General features: G+C 50.5%; 1 protein-coding gene across 2 annotated transcripts in view; it reads right to left on the reverse strand.

Moving 5' to 3' along the window:
* The window catches only part of PEBP4 (phosphatidylethanolamine binding protein 4), a 227,194-nt gene that overhangs the window by 198,526 nt on the left and 7,607 nt on the right, over positions 1–21,061 (reverse strand). Inside the window, exons 1-3 of one of the 2 annotated variants that reach the window (XM_015454579.4) lie at positions 14,323–14,378; positions 14,084–14,220; positions 6,304–6,430 (exon numbers count right to left, since the gene is read on the reverse strand). In XM_015454579.4, coding sequence (XP_015310065.2) covers positions 6,304–6,430; positions 14,084–14,214 — 258 coding nt within the window. In that variant the 5' untranslated portion in view covers positions 14,215–14,220; positions 14,323–14,378. Of the gene's footprint in view, positions 1–6,303; positions 6,431–14,083; positions 14,221–14,322; positions 14,379–21,061 lie in introns of those variants that run through there. The other variant, XM_005562829.4, reaches the window with a different exon arrangement.

Consider the following 21,061-nt stretch of genomic DNA (forward strand, 5'->3'; position numbering starts at 1 on the left):
TAGAGTTGGGGCCTTGCTCTGTTGCCCAGGCTGGAGTGCAGTGGCACAATCATAACTCCTTAGCTTACTGCAGCCTTGAACCCCTGGGTTCAAGCGATTTTCCCACCTTAGACTCCCCAGTACCTAGGACTACAGGCCTGGCTACTTTTTTTTTTTTTTTTTTTTTTTTTTTGAGACAGAGTCTTGCTCTGTCACCCAGGCTGGATTACAGTGGCGCGATCTAGGCTCACTGCAACCTCTGCCTCCTGGGTTCAAGTTATTCTCCTGTCTCAGCCTCCCGAGTACCTGGGATTACAGGCATGCGCCATCACACCCAGCTAAGTTTTGTATTTTTAGTAGAAATGGGGTTTCACCATGTTGGCCAGGCTGGTCTTAATCCCCTGACTTCAAGTGATCTGCCCACCTCAGCCTCCTAAAGTGCTGGGATTACAGGTATCAGCCACCACAAGGCCTGGCTAACTTTTTCGTTTTTTGTAGAGATGGGGTCTCTAACTCCTGACCTCAAGCAGTCCTCCTGCCTTGGGCTCCCAAAGTGCTGAGATTAGAGACGTGAGTCACTGTACCCAGCCCCTGCCAGCATTTAAATATTCCCAGGCATCTCTTCTCCCCTGGCAAAGCGGTGGTGTGAGTAGCCCATTCCACAGGATCCACTCCTCATTCACTCCTCGGTCCCCTCACGCGGGTAACCAGTGGCTGGCGGGGGTAAGGCAATGTGTGCGTTTCCTGTGGGCTAACCCGACCTCTCTGGCTGGCTGCTGTTGAGCATGGCAGAGCCTCCCCTCAGGTAAGCCTGTCCTGCTCTCAGAGTCCACCCCTGCTGGAACGCTGAGGATGCAGACCCAGGCGCCCAGCCCTGCCTTCTCTTCTCAAGTCAGATTGTAGACCCGCCTCTCAGGCGGCTACCTCTGGATGCTACAGCCTCCTCAGACTCTATGGGTCTCTGTGCAGAAGTCGTGCCAATGGCTGCCATCCCTGTAAACCCAGTGTTTCTCTGTGTCCCCTTCTTGGTGAAGGCACCATTATCAGAGTTAACATATACCCCAGCTTGCCAGTGCCATGCCCAATGACACCCACTGTCCTGGCATAACTATTAACAGCACCCCCGTTTACTCTCAAAAGGGTCCTGTCTTAGATGGGAAATTATATACTCAATCTCACTGTTACCCACTTGCCTGCCCATCACAGAAACCTGAGGGTCATCTGGACTCTCCCTCTCCCCAGTATCCCCACAGTCCCCAAGTTCTATGGGTTCCACGTCCTTAACATCTTTTAAACCCACCCCATGGTCCATGCCATCACCTAGGTTGCAGGGTGGGCATCCTGCCTTCAATCTTACCTTTCTTCCATTCTTCCACCTGCTGCTGGAGTGACCTTCCCAAATTGCAAATCTGATCACATTTACCAGCCTAAAAATCAAACGGCAGCCCGCCTCCCCGAGCCACCAGCCAAGCTTCAAGATAAACTCTAAACTCCACACCAGGGCCATGAAGTCCTTGGCTCCTCACTACGGATGTGCCCCTGCCCTGCCCGCCCTGACCTCCTACCCCACCACAAGCCTCATCCCTCACCCCACCATCCTGGCTCCCATCTGTCCCTTGCTGGGTCCTGGCTCACTGACACCCTGTGTCCCCATGCTTGCCTGCTACCTTTCTGTCTCCCCGTCTATACTGCAAGTTCCGTGATAGGGTCTTTCATCTCTGAATCAATAGTAGTAACATGGTGCCTGATGCACAGTGTGTGTTCAATATTTACGAAGTGAATCGGTTCACATCCTTAACACCAAATAGTCCAGGTGGCTGCAGTCCCCCGAGCCAGTGGACCTGCACTTGACCGCCTCCATGTGTAGGCACACGTGTGTCTACTGGAAATGCCTGCCTGTTGGCCTGTCTTTACTCAGACAAACGTCTCTGCTCCATCCATTAGGGGCTGTTCTTCTAGAATTGCTGTGGGTGTTGGGAGCCCTGTGTCCTTTCTCGGCTAATCATTTTGTGACTGCAGCAGCCTGCATTTTTCTGCTCTGTGTATACAGAGAAGGGTTGGTGGGGGCGGTGGACCTGTGAGTTCCGAGGTCTGTTGCAGAGAGGAGAGTTCCAGGCCTCTAGAAAATTTGTGTTGAAACTTGTGTCTCCACCGTGGGCTAATGAAGGCGAGAAGGTGCTCCCTGGGAGACTGCGACTAGAGGCCCGGGCTGGCACGAAATGCGCTGGTCCAGGTGGGTAGGGCACTCAGGGCCACCTGCTTTGTGAGGAGAAGAAATAGGGCCTGGGCCAAGCCTGATTGGAAACTCGAGGGACAGCGGGACAGAACGAGGCAGCCTTTTGTTCCCTCCCTGTAATGCAATGCACATTCCCCACTTAAAGGCAATTTCTGCACTTCAAAAGGATTCCAGCTGGCGAAATTTAAGGTGGAGAATAAGCCCCCAGTCAAGAAGCTTCTCAGGGGCCTTTCAGTTTTCCTTGGCTTGAGAACGGGATGCATTTTTAAATGTTTGCCTCTTCATGTTTGTCAGAGCGCCAGGGGAGAAACGCTTCCTTACTTCCACACCTCTCTCGCTCAGTCATAGCTGGCACGGGAGCCAGCCACGTTTTCCTGTGCTACTTTGCCTTCTCATGAACCTGCCTGACTTCCTCTCTTTCTCTGCCTGCTTCCCCACCCACCCCCCAGCTCACACCTCACCCCCTGGGGGAGGAGAGAGTCCTGCCGCCCCGGGTCCACTAGGCCTAGCAGCTTTCCTCCAACAGATGCTGAAAGGGCCAACAGTTAGGCTGACACACCTCATAGCTGACACTCCAGGACATGCTCTCTCACCTGCCATTCATTCATTCATTCATGCATTCATTCATGCATGCATGCATGCATGCATTCACCTGTTCACTCTCTCACCTAGTCACCCAGTCAGCCAGCATAGGATCTGAGGTGCTGGGGGACCCGCGGGTGACTCAAAATCAACACACAGTCTTTCTCTCCTAGCTTACAAAGTGCTTGAAGCTTTGAGAGATAGGAATGAGCAACTACAGCACAAGACAGAGGAAAGTCAAAACCCAGTTTAGAGGGTAGGGACATTTTAAAAGCACAGAGAAAGAAGAGATCAGCCAGGGATGTAGGTGGAGCCCAGAGGGAGGCAGTCAGGGAAGGCTTCCTAGAGGAGGAAGCATTGTGACGGGAGCAAGGTCCAAATATGCCAAGGATGGGGAAGTGGCCAATGCCAGAATATGGAGGTAGGAAGCTCTCTGGTGGGCACAGAGGCGCAGCTACACCCCTCTTTCCAGGGCTTTGGAGTTTGCTGGGACGTGGGGGTGGGGGTTCCCAGGCATGTCCACTGGCAGTCGCCGCTTTGGTGGCATTGCTTCAGTCACCTTGGAAGCAGCGCACCATCCCCACATAGCAGTCACCAACTCGTGCCCTTCTCAGTCGGGCCCAGAGGAAATACCTCCATGCTCTTCTCTGTCCTAAACGCTCAGGCTCCCCGCACCCTTTTCTTGAGGGATCCAGATAGCACTTGCTCCTCCAGCCTCACCAGTCATGCCCTATCCCTTAAGCGAAGCTCCAACTACCACCTTCCCTAACAAGGACTATCCTTCCTGCCCACCCCCTTCCATTCTAACCAGGGAAAGCTTCCCTTTGGCCAGCCCACCCCTGCCTGTGCCAGCACCCCCTGGTGTCTCCCTTAGAGCCCCTGCCAGTGGTCCACTGGTTGGGCAGACCTGGCTTTGACCCTGGCTCTGGAACCTTTCAGCTCTGTACTTGGCCAGATTACTCACTTCCATAGGACCTGCCCTGGCATTTCCTACCTAACATCCTTTCACCCTTATCTGATCAATCACACTTTGACTCGCATTCAGGGCAACCATCCTCCTCTGCTCTCAGTCCTCATAGATTAAGGGGAGCTGTAGAGGGTCACTGCTAGGTTCAGGGATAGGCACGAGACCAAAGCGAGACCAATCCTGTGACTTTTGATGGATGGAAATTCCTATTTCCACTGGGATTGACAAACTGGTCAAACACAAACCTAAGGCTGTTCGGGCCATCTTTGTCACCACAAGGAAAGAGTCTATTTACAAATAAAAACAGCACAGAAAAAACAGTCAAGAGACAGATTCCTGGTGACACGAGCACCTGGATCCAGCCTTGCCTGAAGTTATCCCTGGAGTTTTCAGTTTTGTGAGTCAATAAGTTTCCCCCGCTTTTTCAGCTTACACCGATTTGAGATGACTTTTTGTCACATGCCACTAACAGTCTTGACAAAAGAAATACTTAACTTGGAGACTTAATAACAGAATTAAATGAAAGGCCTGAGTAGTGCCCAGGAATAAGGTGGCACTCAATGACCACTTTTGGCAACTCTCTCTGAATCTGCCTTCTCATAGGTCTGTTACATTTCCATAAACTATCGTTCCATAGTAGTAGAATACTATGTTTTTCTTCTTCCCACAGCTTCGACCAAATCTTCCTTTGTAAAATCTTCGCCCTCCCTGGCTTTCTTGACCACAGCTCTGTGTCCGTCATAAATCTCTACGTTTCACATCGGTTTTCCCCCCACCCCACCTCTGGGCTGAGACAGAATGGGTTTAACAGTGCAAGACTTCAGGATGTGGCGGGGTGATGTCGTCTTTGTGTTATGTGCTGATAACCCAGGGCGACAAAACCCAATCAAACCAAAGACTTTCCCAACAGGCTTCAAATCCCTGCTCTGAAGGACACTAGGTGCTCAGAAAAGTCTACACTGCCATCTAGTGGATGTCTGCAGCATCATCAGCACGCAGAAGGGAGCCCTTTGGGAGAATCCCCTTGGGATTGTCTCTGGCCTGTGAAAGCATCTGACTGAACCTCACTATATAAGGGACAAACCCCAAGAGACGTGAATGGATGGTGAAGCCAGGAGTCCTGTCCCACAGAGTGGCATATACTCCTCTAAGAGACTGGGCTCCTGCCCGGCCTCTGTGGCTCTGCACCTCCCATCCCAGGAGTCACAATCAGCAGCCTTCCTTTCTCTGCTCCTCTTGGCTGTCCACAGGTATGCCCAGTCCAAGGGTTTCCAGGGAGGAGGGCTGATGTTGTGTGCACATGTGTGTGCATGCAAATGTGTGTGTACATGTGTACACATGTACACATGTGTGCTTTATTGCTCGTCTTCCCAAAGGAAAGGGTGTCTGTCATGTTTGCAAAGAAGACAACCTATCAAAGCTTCATGATAGCAGCCTCTTAACAATCTATTTGCTCTCTGATAGTGAAAAATACTTCAAGGAAGAGAAGAGTCTATCCGCCGCATTGGAGTAACCTGTGTGCTGCCGCCCTCCGGAGCTTATTGTCCTACTGGGCTTAGCTGACTGCATGAGGTCTAACCAAGGCAGCACTGCGGGGAAGGAAAAACCCCTTCTGGCCGCTCTCTGCCACGCTGCTCAGAAGGGACCAGAAGGTCAGCCTTGATGTGTGTACTTGGTCACATCCCAGCCATGACCCTTCCATCTCCACACATTTGTGACCCGAGTCCTGCCTAGATTGGCACCAGCACCTCCTTCTAAAACACAGCAGAAAAGAGGCCAGTCTCCACCCTTGACACTCTGGGAGCTCAGTCTGGCCCAGGAGTCAAGAAATAAAGAAGCGGAGACCAGAAGGCCAGATCAGCTCCCCCAAAACACACTCCGCAGACCCATTTCCCACTTCTGTGACTCTTCCCCAGGCTTCCCAGACCCCACAAGGAAAGCTTCCAGAATAGTACTAATCACTGCCCACTAAAATAGTTATTTCCAATTCCTAAAATGCTTTGTTCTTCTTTCACACAACTTTGGGCAAAAGAAGAGCGTGTCTCATGTTGCAACAACAAAGCGTCACGATGCACTGACCTCTGCCTGTCCTGGTAAATACCAGCTTCTCTCCAGCCCAGAAGTCATCTGAAGACCCAGACACCCCGCACCTTGGGAGAGGACTGCTCCCATACCACCCCTTCTTCCACTTAGCTGCCAACTCCAAAGCACACACCAGCTGGTCTCCACCAGGCTCGGGGGCCCAGATCTCAGGGGCAGCCAAGGAGCTCCCAGAGCAGGGGAGCAGGAGGAGGCCTGGGCAGAGTGGCCTCAACCATCACCAGTTTCCAGTGTGCAGCCCTCCCACCGGCCCCCAGCCTTCTCCTCAAGTCCACTCTAAGGAAGGCACAACTTTATGTCAACAGCCATCTGCTGCCACCAGACCCAACCCAGATGGCTCTGCATGCAGCTTCAAGTCACCCAGATGAGCAAGCCTGCAGGAACATTAAGACCCCCCCACTCTCCCCCGCCCTGCTTTAACACAGCCCTGCTCACTCACTTCCACGGCCCCCGGGAACTTGACTATCGGCGCCATCCAGGAGGTGATCTTCTGTCTGTAGTTGTTACAATCAGGAACAACCTTGCAGCCAATGTTCCCCAACTCTGGGTAGAAAACTTCAAGGCCCCTATGAAGAGAAGAGGGAGGTTGCCCTGTGTCAGGGTTTTAGGGGAGCCTGGGGTTCCCAAGGCTTCAGTCTAGCACTATTGGGAATGTAAAGTGAAATGGGATTAAATCCCAAACCTGCCACTAACTAGTTGTGTGGCCCAAGAGTTACTTGACCGCCTTGTGCCTCAGTTTCCTCACCTGTAAACTGAGGATGCTAATAATTCCTCCCTCATGGAGTCAGTGTGAGGAGTAAAATCGAGGTCACTGGTCAGAACAGAACCTCGCATGTTATAAGTCATCAGAAAGTGTAATATTAATTATCATCAGTGTTTACTTCCCTAGAAGAATAGATATCCTCAGGCAAACTTAATGTCTTTAAAGTAGGATTGAGTTTATAAAAACAGTACCTATAGATTGCTTTTCAGAAACATTCTTATTACAGAAAGAAAGGCTTAGCAAGTCAGCATACCTTCCTTCAAGGGCATAGAGGTTCTCTCTCCCCTAAACAATCAAGAGCTCCCCATGCCTGAAATCCTGCCATTAGCTGAAGAATTGGCTTCTTTGGGTTAAGCATTGACCATAGCCTAGGTTCCATTTCAAAATGCAAACATCCCTCAGGGGGTAAAACATTGGCTCACTAAGAGTGTGAGTATGAATGAACTGGTTCATCTATTTGCTCCCGGAGAAGAAGGGCCCCGAACAGCACCGGCATTCTGAGAATGTGGCTCTCTGGAAGGGAAGAAAATATGATGCAGAGCAAAGCGACAGAGTCTGCAGGGCAGGGCACAGCGGGCCGGGCCATGACTGCACCAGGCTGGCCTTCAGTGCATGCTTATATTTGAAACTCAGAAATGCAGGTAAGATTTTTCAAAGACATTTTTAAAAACTGTTTTTGCTTGCCCTTCTATTACATTTTATCTCCACGACCCAAGGCCTCTGTAGGGTTAATGTGGGTTAAGGCATCACTGAGAGAGAAGGGGTGTGGGTATGGAGTGGGTGTTGCAGGTCCCCAGCCTTTCCTAACAGCCTTGCATGGCTAAGCTGCTCTACAGCCTGCCAGTAGCCACCCACAGCTGTCCACAGTGCCTTGCTGCAGGTGATGCCTCAGGGGACCCTGTGAGGATGTAATTTGGAGAACAGTTCTGGAGGGACAGCTCCCTGAAGCTGGGGCCTGGGAATAGGCCAAGAGCAGCTTCCTGGTGGGTAGCCCTGCATTCCCCCTCCCACCTTCCACCTCCTACTCTTTCAGTGGCTCCTGAATTCCAGCCTTAGGCAAAAGGCCGCTGAGCCCCCAGCACCTGGCAGCCGCGGACCAGGACACTTCGGCGGGCCAGCACCCCCAATACCAGAAGTCAGGTACTCTGGTCTCAGAGGGTGGAAGCAGGACGAGTCAAGGTCTTGCTGAGCAAATCTGTGTCTTCTAACTCTTTGCACACTTACAGCAATTCTAGGTGGATGGCAAGATTTTCACAGCTTTTGGGGAAGTTTTAGGGGACTAGTTTTATCTTCCTAGCATCATCTTAAGGACCGTTTGGTTTGTTTCTGCTGCAGCTCCTTGCTGCTGCAGCTAGCGAGATGCGAGGCAGAGAGGGGACCCTCCAAGGGCAGAGAGACAGACAGCAAGCAGCACAGCACGGGAAAACGAGAGGCACGGAGGAGGGAAACTGAGGGTGGAGGGACGCCCTCATGCCCACAACCCCTCCCCCCTTTTTATCAGAGTGGAATTGTTGTAAATATCAAAAGAATCAAAGAAGCAAAATCGGCAAATCGTTATTTGGTGAGGGGGGTGCAGAGCCACAGAGAGTGCCCTGAAGGACAGGGCACATGCCAGCGAACCAGGGATTGGGTCGTGTCCCTGCCCCTCTCCTCACACCCATAGGGCACTGCCAGGCCAGCGTTTGAAGATAGCATATTGCCCCACCTAGGATGACGGGAAAGGGGCGTGTGCAGGCCTCTGCCTGGCTCAGCTGCTTTAGCAAAGGCTTGGAGAAGGACACAGAGAGAAATTTATTTGATCTGCAGATGGCACAGAGCTGGTGACCAACAATTCTGATTATCAAATCGAGTTACAAGATGATCTGGACAAACCTGAGGTGAGCTGAATCAAAAATTAAAGTTAGTGAGAAAATATACTTTAAAATTTGCATTCAAGGCCAGGCACGGTGGCTCATGCCCATAATCTCAGCTCTTTGAGAGGCTGGGGTGGGAGCATCGCTTGAGCCCAGGAATTTGAGATCAGCCTAGGCAGCATAGTGAGACCCTGTTTCCACCAAAAATTAAAAAAAAAAAAAAAAACAAGCAGGGTGGTGCATGCCTATAGTCCCTGTTACTTGGGAGGCTGAAGTGGAAGGATCACTTGAGCCCAGGAAGTAGAGGCTGCAGTGAACCATGACTGCATCACTGCACTCCAGCCTGGGTGACAGGGCAAGACTCTATCTCAAAAACAAACAACTTGCATTAAAACCAGAAAGCCTCAAAGGTGCCACCTTCCTGTGTGCCCTTGCTGCTTATGGTTTACCTGACATGGAATTCATTCTAATTTCCATCCGGAGAGTTTGGGGATCTCCTGATCTCCATGACAAGACTTGGAGGCACCCTGGGGAGTGGAGTGAAAAGATCAGGGGCCCTGGCCCAAGCTTTGCCATGAACTAACGCTACATAAGGGACTGGGGACGAAGGGCATGACTTTTACTGGGCCACCCCAATAGATCAGGGACATCACATATGTAGGATTTAATTTCATGCAACCATATCTTGAGGCAGCTCTTAACACTATTCCCATCTCCAGATGAGTAACTGAGAAACTGCAGGACAACACCTATTTGCAGCTGCTACGTGTTGGAGTGATCTGTTGTGTACAACAGAGAACGAGTACAGTGGGCTTGGCTGCACTTTCTTCCCTGCACCACACATTTTCCCTAGTGAGCTATTTCATTCCTCCAGGCTTCAGTTTGAGCTAGGTGGTCATGTGAGTCTCTGTCATGGCAAGAATTAGATCACAAGGGCTGGTCGTGGTGGCTCAAGCCTGTAATCCCAGCACTTTGGGAGGCTGAGGTGAGATGATCACTTGAGCCCAGGAGTTAGAGACCAGCGTGGGCAATGTAGTGAGATCCTGTCTCTATAAAACATAGAAAAAATTAGCCAAGTGTGGTGGTACGCATCTGTAGTCCCAGCTATATGGGAGGCTGAGGTGGGAGGATTGCTTGAGTCTGGGAGGTCAAGGTTGCAGTGAGCCATGATCCTGCTACTGTATTCCAGCCTAGGTGACAGAGGGTGGCAGAGTGAGACCCTGTCTCTAAAAACATGGCTTCTCAGCTGTGCCTGTATGAAGGGCTTAGAATTTCAGCTGCCCCTCAGTGAGTGCTATTGCCTGAGTGTTGGTGTCTCCTCAAAGTTTATATGCTGGAATTTAATCCTCAGTGTGATGGTATTAACAAGCGGGACCTGGAAGAGGTGATTAAGTCACCCTTATAAAAGGCACTCTCATAAAAGAGGCTGAAGGGAGCTACCCTTCCCTTCCACCAGGTGAAGTCGCAGCAAGAAGGTGCCGTGTTTGAAGCAGAGAGCAAGCTCGCACCACGCACTGAATCCAGTAGCACCTTGATTTTGGCGCTTCTCAGCCTCTAGAGTTGTGAGTAATACATTCCTGCTGTTTAGAAATGACCTAGTCTAAGGTATTTTGTTACAGTAGCTGAACAGACTAAGGCAGTGAGGATGACAAAAAGACACATGGGATATGAGGCTGCCTTGAAGAGGGAAACTGTGAAAGCGTGGGTCACCCCACTTGAAAAGCAGCAAGCTAGTTTTTAAACTGTCTTGTAGAGACGGAGTCTCTCTTTGTTGCCCAGACTGGTCTCAAACTCCTAGGCTCAAGTGATCCTCCACCTTGGCCTCCCAAAGTGCTGGGATTACACACATGAGCCACTGTATCCAGCAGTGCATGCCCCGTAATCCCAGCACTTTGGGAGGCTGAGGCGGCAGGATTGCTTGAGCCCAGGAGTTTGAGACCAGCCTGGACAACATAGGGAGACTCCCAACTCTACGAAAAATAAGAAACTTAGCCGGGCGTGGTGGCATGCACCTGTAGTCCCAGCTACTCAGGACACTGAGGCAGGAGGATTGCTCAAGCCCAGGTGTTCAAGGCTGCAGTGAGCTATGATCAGGTCACTGCCCTCCAGCCTAAGTGACAGAGCAAGACTCTGTCTCTGAAAGAAATGTATTTAAAGAGAAGAGAAACCAAGGCCCCTGAGAGAGACTGAAGGACTGGGGATGACTGCCCAGGTTGGGGGGAGCTGGGGATGAAGGGGCAGGGCATGGCATCTGTCACCACACACATGAATGACCACAAAGAAGATGAGAAGATAGACTAGCTTGTGCACCTCCTGGATCTGCACTGGAAAAGGTGGGTTGATGTTCAAGAAGAGCAACAGGGCCTTGGGATAAGAATGCATGTTCTGAAGAACGGAGCTTTTCAACACCAAAAAGCAGGACGCTTTGAGCAGCAGCTGCCATCCCCAAGGGAGCTCGCAGGGCTGACTGGATGGCAGCAGGAGGGCTTTGTTGAGTGGATTCACCTCCCGGCTGCAGGGCTGGAGGATCACAGTTCTTTCAATTCTGCGACTGAGCCCAGGGTTGGGACTCTCGGTGGTTTTGCTGGTCTAGTCTGGGGTATCTCAGAAGCAGGGAAGGTCCGATTCCCGAGAAGCTTTTCTCTTAACAATGTCTCACTGCTTGTCACAGTACATAAAATTCCTCCCTTATAGATGAATACTTTTAGGCATTGAGTCCAATCTTTAAGAGTTCCCTGGTAGACTCCAAATGCCCACGAGAGGAGTGCCTTCTCTGGGGGATCTCTTGCCAAGGTCAGAGCCTGAGCTGAGTGGGGATCTTGAGGTGGGCGTCAGTGCAGGAGGTCCTGCTGTCTCCTCAGGGGTCCTATCTGTCCTTGGCGTATTTTCATTTCATCATCACTCATGATGATCTCTTCCAAACAAAAACTTCTATGGCAATAAAGACAAATCTCCTCTTTCACGATGATGGCTTGAAATCAAAAGACATCTTCCTGGCATGCAACCTTAGGGTCACAAATCTGTTTCTCAAACTGGGGACCTGCTGGCGTATTCCAGGAGTCTTGAGAATGGCTCCCCCTGACTCGAGTTTGGGAGCCCTGGACCCGGGGTGAAGGTCGTCAGCAGAAGCAGATAGGGAAAGAGCATGAGTGTGGAGTCAGACAAGGGCACTAGATCTTGGCTCTGCCACTTTGAAGCTATGTAAACACTGTGGGCAGATTTCTTAATCTCTGGGGACTCTTCATCTGCAAAATGGGGGTGCTAACATAGACTCTGTAGGTTCATCACTGACAGTGAGAGAAGTCAAGGAGTCCAAGCACCAGCAGAGAACCTGGGACACAGAAGGTGCCCTGGGACTTCCCATGTGTGCCCCCATGCATGGGTCACCAGGGTACCAAGATGTGACCTTGGCAGGGCAGAGCCTAGGGCACCCAGAGCCTCAGGCTGGTCACCTCCAGCAACCCTACAGACATCCTAATTTCCCACAGTGTGGGAAACACCAGGAACCCTTGAGGTCCTCCTTAAGGGGCCATTATCACAGCCCAGGCCTGCTGTACCCTGGCCCAGCTGACCTCTCCTGCTTATGAGGGCGTTGACCTTGCACTGCTCAGAGCGAGAAGCCTGCCAGCCCCTTGGCTCACTCAGCAGAGCACCTAGAAAATTAGATCCCACTTGTGAGAGGCAACCATGTTTCTCTTCCTCCTTCCACATGAAAACTTCACCCAGAACTGTTTGTTTTTTGAGATAGAGTCTTAGTCTGTTGCCCAGGCTAGAGTGCAGTGGCGTAATCTTGGCTCACTGCAACCTCCGCCTCCCAGGTTCAAGGGATTCTTCTGCCTCAGCCTCCTGGGTAGCTGGGATTACAGGCGTGCACCACCATGCCCGGCTAATTTTTTTGTTTTTAGTAGAGACGGGGTTTCACTGTGTCAGTCAGACTGGTCTCAAACTCCTGACCTCGTGATCTGCCTGCCTCAGCCTCTCAAAGTGCTGGGATTACAGGCGTGAGCCACCGTGCCCAGTCTACACCCAGAACTGTTTAACAAGATTTTTCAAAATGTACTGAATGTTTGTTACTTTTTTTTTTTTTTTTTTGAGGCAGGGTCTGGCTCTGTTGCCCAGGCTGGAATGCAGTGGTGCAATCATGGCTCAGAACAGCCTTGACCTCCTGGGTTTAAGCGATCCTCCCACCTCAACCTCTTGAGTAGCTGGGACTACAGGTGTGCATCACCATGCTTGGCTAGTTTTTAAACTGTTTTGTAGAGACAGAGTCTCTCTATGTTGCCCAGGCTGGTTTCAAACTCCTGGGCTCAAGTGATCCTCCACTTTGGCCTCCCAAAGTGCTAGGATTACACATGTGAGCCACTGAATCCAACCAAAATGTTACTTTTTAAGAAGGATTCAACTACATAACTTTAAGAGAAGACATGTATTTATGGTTCTAAAAGTAATATTTGTCAAAAATGTTTTAAATAAAATAAAAAAGAAAAACAAACATATTTTTATGAACAGTAATGTTTGTGAAAATTCAAAGGTACAAAAGATCGTGTAATCCCAGCACTTTGGGAGGCCGAGATGGGCGAATCACGAGGTCAGGAGATCGAGACCATCCTGGCTAACATGGTGAAACCCCGTCTCTACTTAAAAAATACAAAAAACTAGCCGGGCGTCGTGGCGGGCGCCTGTAGTCCCAGCTACTCAGGAGGCTGAGGCAGGAGAATGGCGGAAACCCGGGAGGCGGAGCTTGCAGTGAGCTGCGATCCTGCCACTGCACTCTAGCCTGGGCGACAGAGCCAGACTCCGTCTCAAAAAAAAAAAAAAAAAAAGAAGAGAGTAGGTCGTCAAAGTTCTTTTTCCTCCTGTCCCATTTCTCACACATGGGCTCAGCAGGGTGTCCCCCCCTCAGTCACTAAACTGGCAGGGAGGTTTGGCATCAATTTGGCCCGGGGAGTCCTCAGGATGACCCACAAGTCCAGATAAATGAAGGCTTGCTTTCTAACCGGCAGAGTCAGTGAGGAGAGAGCCGAACGCCAGGCTTTCCAGCTTACCCAAAGTAGAAGCAGCTTGTGCCCTTGGGAGGGAAGAAGCCAGCCTCATCACCCAACTCCACCCGGTGCCATGATCCCTAAAGGGCCCCTGCACAAACACTCCTAGGTCCCATCGTTGAAAAACACCTCTCACACAGGAAGGGTCTAATCACACACCTTCTTTCATTAAAACGCCTCTTGGTCGGGGTTCTGTGGAGAGGGGGCATTCAGGCTATAGGGAGGGATGGTCTCTCTCTCTGGGTCTCTCTCTGAGGGTCTCAGCCTCCTGCCTCCGCCAAGACCCCCCAGGTTTGGAGGGCCCAAGCAGAGCCAACCATATACACAGCCCTCCTGGTCCTGGGAGAGGTGCATTCTGGAAGGCAGGAAGGAGTCTGTTTCTAAGTCCCTTTCTCAGTGCCATCCTCCATCAAGGTGGTCTCCAGACCTGACGTGTGTTCTGTCTTCCCCATAAAATCAGGCTCAGGAGATGGTGCTCCTTGGTTTTGGAAATACCCCTCCCTGCGATCCACCTGCCTGGCAGCCTCTGTGCCTCCCGCCTCCAAGCCTGCCCTGACTTACTGGCACACAAGGGCGTCCTCGTCCAAGAGGGCTTCTTGGGCACACGGATTGTTCTCGTCCTCGTCTCCAGTGATCACCATCACGAGACCCAGTAACAGGGCTGCTGTGACCAGCCTCATTGTCCAACCCATGGGCACCTGGAACAGAAGGAGCTTTAGAGCAGCTGGATCCCCTGCAGGGCATTTCCTGCCAAATACCTGTGCCCCCCACCCCAGGGGCCCACTTGGCAGGAGAGAGACCTCTGGTTAAGCACAGGGAGAAAGGCAGGCAGCTTTCAGGGCTCCGCGGCTAATCCAGTCCACCACCCGGACACAAGCACTTTGGGAGGACCTGGGCCTCCTCCAAGTTGGACTCAATGTACATTCCTGGCAGAGGCCCCTCCCCCTGGCAGGACACAGCTTTGTTGTCACTCTTGTCCTGGCTGCCAGGGCAGACAGCAGGCTGCAAAGTAGAAGTGCTTATATAAGCTTCTCAGTTCAGCTCCTCGTCCACTCCCTGCTCTTGGCCTGGGGATGGTCAGCTGGCCGAAGGCCAGCCTGCCCCTTGGCTGTAAGGCAAGCCCTGGGAAGCTGGTGACCCCAGGCTCAGGGCTAGGAGTTGGGCTGTGCCCCTCAGACCGGCTCTGCCTCTCCTAGCCCCCATTCTTCCACCTGTCTCCACAGCCTGTGAGCTTCCCCAAGGTGGAGGTGCTTGGACACAGTAACCCTGTGTAGGAGGGACTGCTGCAGGGACTTGGGCTTGGGCAGGCGCACCCTAGCCCAAAGCCAGCTCCGAAGGGCCAGCTGAGGACAGAAGGGTGCGTCTGGCTGCACCTTGCAGCTGTGCTGAACTCAGCACTCTCCCAAAATAATCATCTCTGGAGAAGGAGGTCTGGGGAGCTGCTTGGGGCTCAGAAAGCGGTGGTCTGCCCCAGCGCTGCACCGGGAAGAAGGGGAGCCAGGGACTGTTGCCCGCATTCCCTTAGGGAACAGTCCTGCCACCAGGTGCATGTGGGACTCTGGTTAGAGCCTGAGTGGGCAAGGAGAAGAACAAAGGCGGCTTGCCACAGCCTTTCCAATAGCTCTGCTCTCTGCTCTCTGCTTCTCAGAGGCGGGGGTGGGAGAGACATGCCAGCAACTCAGGACTCCTGGCTTCTGCTCTGAGCTCTCTCTGGATGCTGGGGAGGCCACTGCGTCTCCCTAGAACACACCACTTTTCCTTTTCACAAACAAGTAAAATAATTGCTGTCACGGTGGTGCCTTGCTAAGGAATATGAGATCATTGCTGTAAAGTACACGCAGCTAGATCTTTAGAGAAACTACTTTTAGCATAGTCTGCTTTCTGGTTTAATTCCTGCCTCCAGGATCCCAACCTGTAGCAAAAAGCCCCCCTTTGGGGCTACATATTAAACACATTTCTCTATCATTAAGCTCCCTGAAATACAACCAGGACTCCCCTTGCCCCCAACCAAAAAACGTATTCCCAAGATCTCCCCTACTGGAAAGAGTCGAATAGTAGCCTCCTCACAAGATCATCGTGAGAATGAAATCAACCAGGTTAAGCCCTCAGTAAGGAGCCTGGAACATAGTAAATGCTCAATAATTTATGAATAGTGTAAGTATTCTCTCACAGATCCATCCATTCATTCATTCCTTTGCAACCCACTTCACTTACAGGCATTAAGCACCTCCCATGTGCCTACCCCATGTTAGGCCCTGGGGTATAGGTTGAGCATGGCCTTGTCTGTATACAGCTCACAGGACAGCCACAGTCAAGGAGATGCTGCCAGAAGGGCTGCCCAAGACCAAGAAACTCATCTTACAAATGGCATCCACTAGAGAAGCCTCAACTTTCCTGGGTGTCAACTCTTTTAGCACAGTGATGGCAGCCTGGAGGCAGGGAGAGCCCACAGTGCAGGTTGCTGCTGTTGAGCCCACTTCCAGTGGCAGTTCTTCCTTACTCCACGTGCCAGGCACTTTTGTCTCCAAATCCTCATGCCAATCCTTGGAAATAGGCACTATTATCACCCCATCTTATGGAGGAGGAGATGGCACAGTGACATTAGCTAAAACCTGGTCTTGGTCACCAAGAAGTGGCAGACCTGGAATTTAAACCCCAGGCTCTGGTTGAACCTGTTGAAACTGGGTTGAGTCCATTGAGTCCATGCTTTTTTTTTTTTGAGACAGGGTCTCACTCTCATCGCCCAGGCTGGAGTGCAATGGGGTGATGTCGGCTCCTGCAACTTCCACCTTCTGGGCTTCAAGGGATTCTCCTGCCACAGCCTCTCAAGTGGCTGGGACTACAGGCACACCACGGCTCTGGCTAATTTTTGTATTTTTTTTAGAGACAGGGTCTTGCATTGTTGCCCAGGCTGGTCTCGAACTCCCAGGCTCAAGTGATCCACCTCCGTGCTCCCAAAGTGCTGGGATTACAGGCATGAGCCACCACACCCAGCCCAGAGTCCACGCTCTTAACCACCTGGCTCCACTGCACTCTGTAGCTGCTCCATTGCCTTTTACTTACTCCCTCTACATTCCCTTTGTTCTTGGGAGAAGGACCCCGGAGTCCTCCACGTGGACCACAATGCCCTGTGAAATCAGGCTTTTCCTGTCTCTCTAGCTGACTTCCTCCTCCTCTCACATGTTACCTCTGGCAGGTTCCTCAAGCTCCTTTCTATCCCAGGGCTGTGATAGGCACCGACCCCACTTCCCACCTTCATTAGGGGGGTAGCTGAAATGCCATTTCCTGAGAGAAACTTGCTCTCACCCCTAGCATCCATCAGATTCCTTTTATAAACAATCAGAGCACCTTACTGCTTTCTTCATTATTCTTATATAGTTGTAATAAATTATTTTGTAGTTATTTGCTTAGTGATAGTTTCTCCCTCAATCACCCAGCCTATAAGCTTCTGGGAGGCAGCACGGAGACTGTCCAGCATTCTGAGCACCTTACATGGAGTATATAGAGGTTTAATAAAATTCTTGTTTAAATGCATAACACACACCACGTCCGTTTCTGATCATCCTTATTTTCACTTAACAGCTCACAACTCCGTGTAAACATCAGTAGGAAACTAATCACTCAGGTTGGCCCTTAGCCCTGGATGCCTTTTGCTTATTTATCTAACCTTCTGTGGCTTGTTTTTGTGCAGAGAGATCTGGCAGAATGCAGTGGTTCTTGGGATTTTCAAACCCGATCTTTCTCTTGGGGATTTTCAGGACTTTGATTCATATTTGAAACCTAAGATCTGAAAGCTGTGTTCAAGCTTGAGGAGTGACCATTCTCCCTCCCCATCACCATCTGGTTTTGCTTAATTCTCTCACCCTGGAAAGTCCCATTGCTAGATTTCTTGGTGCCCACCCTTGAAGTCCCCCTCTCTTCCTTCAGTTACCTGGGCTGGGACCACCTCCAGACACCACCATTCAAGCCAAACCTGTGGCTTCCAGAGACACATTGGTCCCTCCAGCTACTAGGATCTGTTGAACCACTGCTGCTGAAACTCTCCACTCCCTTCTTACCCCTCCAGGCCTCCTGTGCCTGACATCCTCCAATCATTGCCCAGGCCTCACCTCCTTTTTCTACCCAGACATAGACTCTTATTCTTTCTCTCCCTCCTAAACATTTCCACGTAGGCCCTCTGGAATCTCTGAACTATAGTGAACAAATCCCCCTGAATTTTTTCATTGATTCCTAATAAAAAATTAATTGAGATATAATTCACACATAAAATTCACCCTTTTAATATGTACAATTCGGTGGGTTTTTGTATGCTCACAAGCTTGTGCAACCATCACCACTACCAAAGTACAGAGCATTTTCATCAACCTAAAAGAAGTCCTGTACTTATTAGCAGTAGCACCCCATTCCTCCCTCACCCCGGCCCCTGACAACCCTAATCTATTTTCTATCTCTATGAATTTGCCTATTTTGGATGCCTCTACCAACGTTTTCCCCTCCCTCCTTTCCAACCTCCCTTCCCATGGCCACTTTCTTAGACACTGTCATCACTACAAATATTAAATTCCTAAAATATTAAATTCAAGCAGTTTTTTTTTTCTTTTTTTGAGATGGAGTCTCTGTCACCCAGGCTAGAATGCAGTGGCATGATCTAAGCTCACTGCAGCCTCTGCCTCCTAGGTTCAAGTGATTCTCCCGCCTCAGCCTTCCAAGTAGCTGGGATTACAGGCACGCACCACTATGCCCAGCTGATTTCAAGCAGCTCTTCTGATCACCATCTCTTCTCCTTCCTCTACCCTCTTGTTACTTCTCTGCACTTAGTCTTTCATTTGATTCTAAACTCTGGTCCCTTGACCATTCTCCTTTTTCCTTACCTATTCTGACTACCTTCCCTTTGGTACCTGGGTCTTGCAAACCTTTGTACTATTCACTTGCTAACATCTTCAATTTCTTTCCCCTTATCTTCACATTGCAGCTGTTGGGTGCAACTTCAAATTTGGACCAGTCCAATGATCTGGCTACTCCGTCATGCAATCCTGCTCCCACTCTACTCTCAGTATCCTGTGCCCTCTACAGAGCCCAGGGTGGGGGCCCCGGGCGGCATGGGGGAAAACATTGTGCTAAGTGAAAGCAGCCAGTCGCAAAAGAGGACATATTGTATGATTCCATTTATATGAAATGTCCAGAATAGGCAAATATATAGGGACAGAAAGTAGACTAGTGGTTGCTAAGGCTGGAGGTGGAGGTGGGGTAAGACGGGAATGAAAGGTATGGGATGATAGCTAAAGGGTATGAGGTTTCTTTTAAAGGTGATGAAAATGTTCTGAAATTGACTATGTGATGGTTGCACATATCTATACATATACTAAAAACCACTGAATTATATACTTCAAAATTCATGAATTGTGAGATATATGAAGCATGTAGCAATAAAGCTGTTTTAAAAAATCATCCTGGGGATGTCAGCAAAATGGATGACTAGGAAGCTCCAAGCTCTTGTTCCCTCATGGAAAGCTACACACACACACACACACACACACACACACACACACACACACACACACCCACCCACCCAGAGAGAGAGAGAAAACTGGCTGAACTAACTTTATAGGAGCTCTGGAAAACAGCCAAAGGTTAGAGCAGCCAAGTAATGCCTAATCAAAGAAAGCCTCCTTAACTGCACCCTGGGTGAGAAATGGAGACCCTGTCTCAAAAATTTTTTAAAAGCCTCCTTCAAAATAATAGGAATTTTTCCAGACACGGTGGCTCATGCCTGTAATCCCAGCACTTTGGAAGTCTGACGTGGGCAGATCACCTGAGGTCAGGAGTTCAAGATCAGCCTGTCCAATATGGTGAAACCCCATCTCTACTAAAAATACAAAAATTAGCCAGGCATGGTGGCAGGCACCTGTAATCCCAGCTATTTGGGAGGCTAAGGCAGAAGAATCGCTTGAACCCAGGAGGTGGAGATTGCAGTGAGCCGAGATCGCACTTGTCAGGCCTCTGAGCCCAAGCCAAGCCATCGCATCCCCTGTGACTTGCACTTATACGCCCAGATGGCCTGAAATAACTAAAGAATCACAAAAGAAGTGAAAATGCCCTGCCCCTGCCTTAACTGATGACATTCCACCACAAAAGAAGCGAAAATGTCTGGTCCTTGCCTTAAGTGATGACATTACCTTGTGAAATTCCTTTTCCTGACTCATCCTGGCTCAAAAAGCTCCCCTACTGAGCACTTTGTGACACACACTCCCTCCCCTCCCCCCCCCCCCCCCACGACTCTGGCCTACCAGAGAACACCTCCTTTGACTGTAATTTTTCTTTCTTTTTTTTTTTTTTTGAGACGGAGTCTTGCTCTGTAGCCCGGGCTGGAGTGCAGTGGCCGGATCTCAACTCACTGCAAGCTCCGCCTCCCGAGTTTACGCCATTCTCCTGCCTCAGCCTCCCCAGTAGCTGGGACTACAGGCGCCCGCCACCTCGCCCGGCTAGTTTTTTGTATTTTTAGTAGAGACGGGGTTTCACGGTGTTAGCCAGGATGGTCTCGATCTCCTGGCCTCGTGATCCGCCCGTCTCGGCCTCCCAAAGTGCTGGGATTACAGGCTTGAGCCACCGCACCCGGCCTGTAATTTTTCTTTAACTATCCAACTATCCAAATCCTATAAAACTGCCCCACCCTTATTTCCCTTCGCTGACTCTCTTTTCGGACTCAGCCTGCCTGCACCCAGGTGATTAAAAAGCTTTACTGCTCACACAAAGCCTGTTTGGTGGTCTCTTCACACGGAGCGCATGACAGCACTACTGCACTCCAGCCTGGGCAAGAGAGCGAGACTCCGTCTCCAAAAAAAGGTTGGAAATTTCATTTTCTTTCTACCTTGTTCCACCTCCACTGCCAGCAGTATTGGTCTGGAGATGGTAGCTCAAGCCCTAGTTCTCTCCCTTAAACTCAAAGAAGCAGAGCCAGACTCATCATGTGCAATGCTCTAATCTGTCTGGGGTCTGCCTGCAGGACTAGTCTTGCTTTGCCTAAGGGAAAAGGGGCAGCATTGCTCATTAAACAGCAGACCAGGCCGGGCGCGGTGGCTCAAGCCTGTAATCCCAGCACTTTGGGAGGCCGAGACGGGCGGATCACGAGGCCAGGAGATCAAGAGACGATCCCGGCTAACACGGTGAAACCCCGTCTCTACTAAAAAATACAAAAAAACTAGCCGGGCGAGGTGGCGGGCGCCTGTAGTCCCAGCTACTCGGGAGGCTGAGGCAGGAGAATGGCGTAAACCCGGGAGGCGGAGCTTGCAGTGAGCTGAGATCCGGCCACTGCACTCCAGCCTGGGAGACAGAGCAAGACTCCGTCTCAAAAAAAAAAAAAAAAAAAAAAAAAAAAAAAAAACAGCAGACCAACTACAGACCTTCAGACACTGGAGACAAAGATTACAGATTGAGACATACAATAGACCATCTAAAGCCCCAAGAAGCTCAAGGAATTTCGAGTAAAATAAACTAAAAGAGACCTACATTGAGACACATTAGAATCAAACTGTTGGAAGT

Source organism: Macaca fascicularis, chromosome 8, assembly GCF_037993035.2.
Source record: "Macaca fascicularis isolate 582-1 chromosome 8, T2T-MFA8v1.1".
NCBI classification, from domain to species: Eukaryota; Metazoa; Chordata; class Mammalia; order Primates; family Cercopithecidae; genus Macaca; species Macaca fascicularis.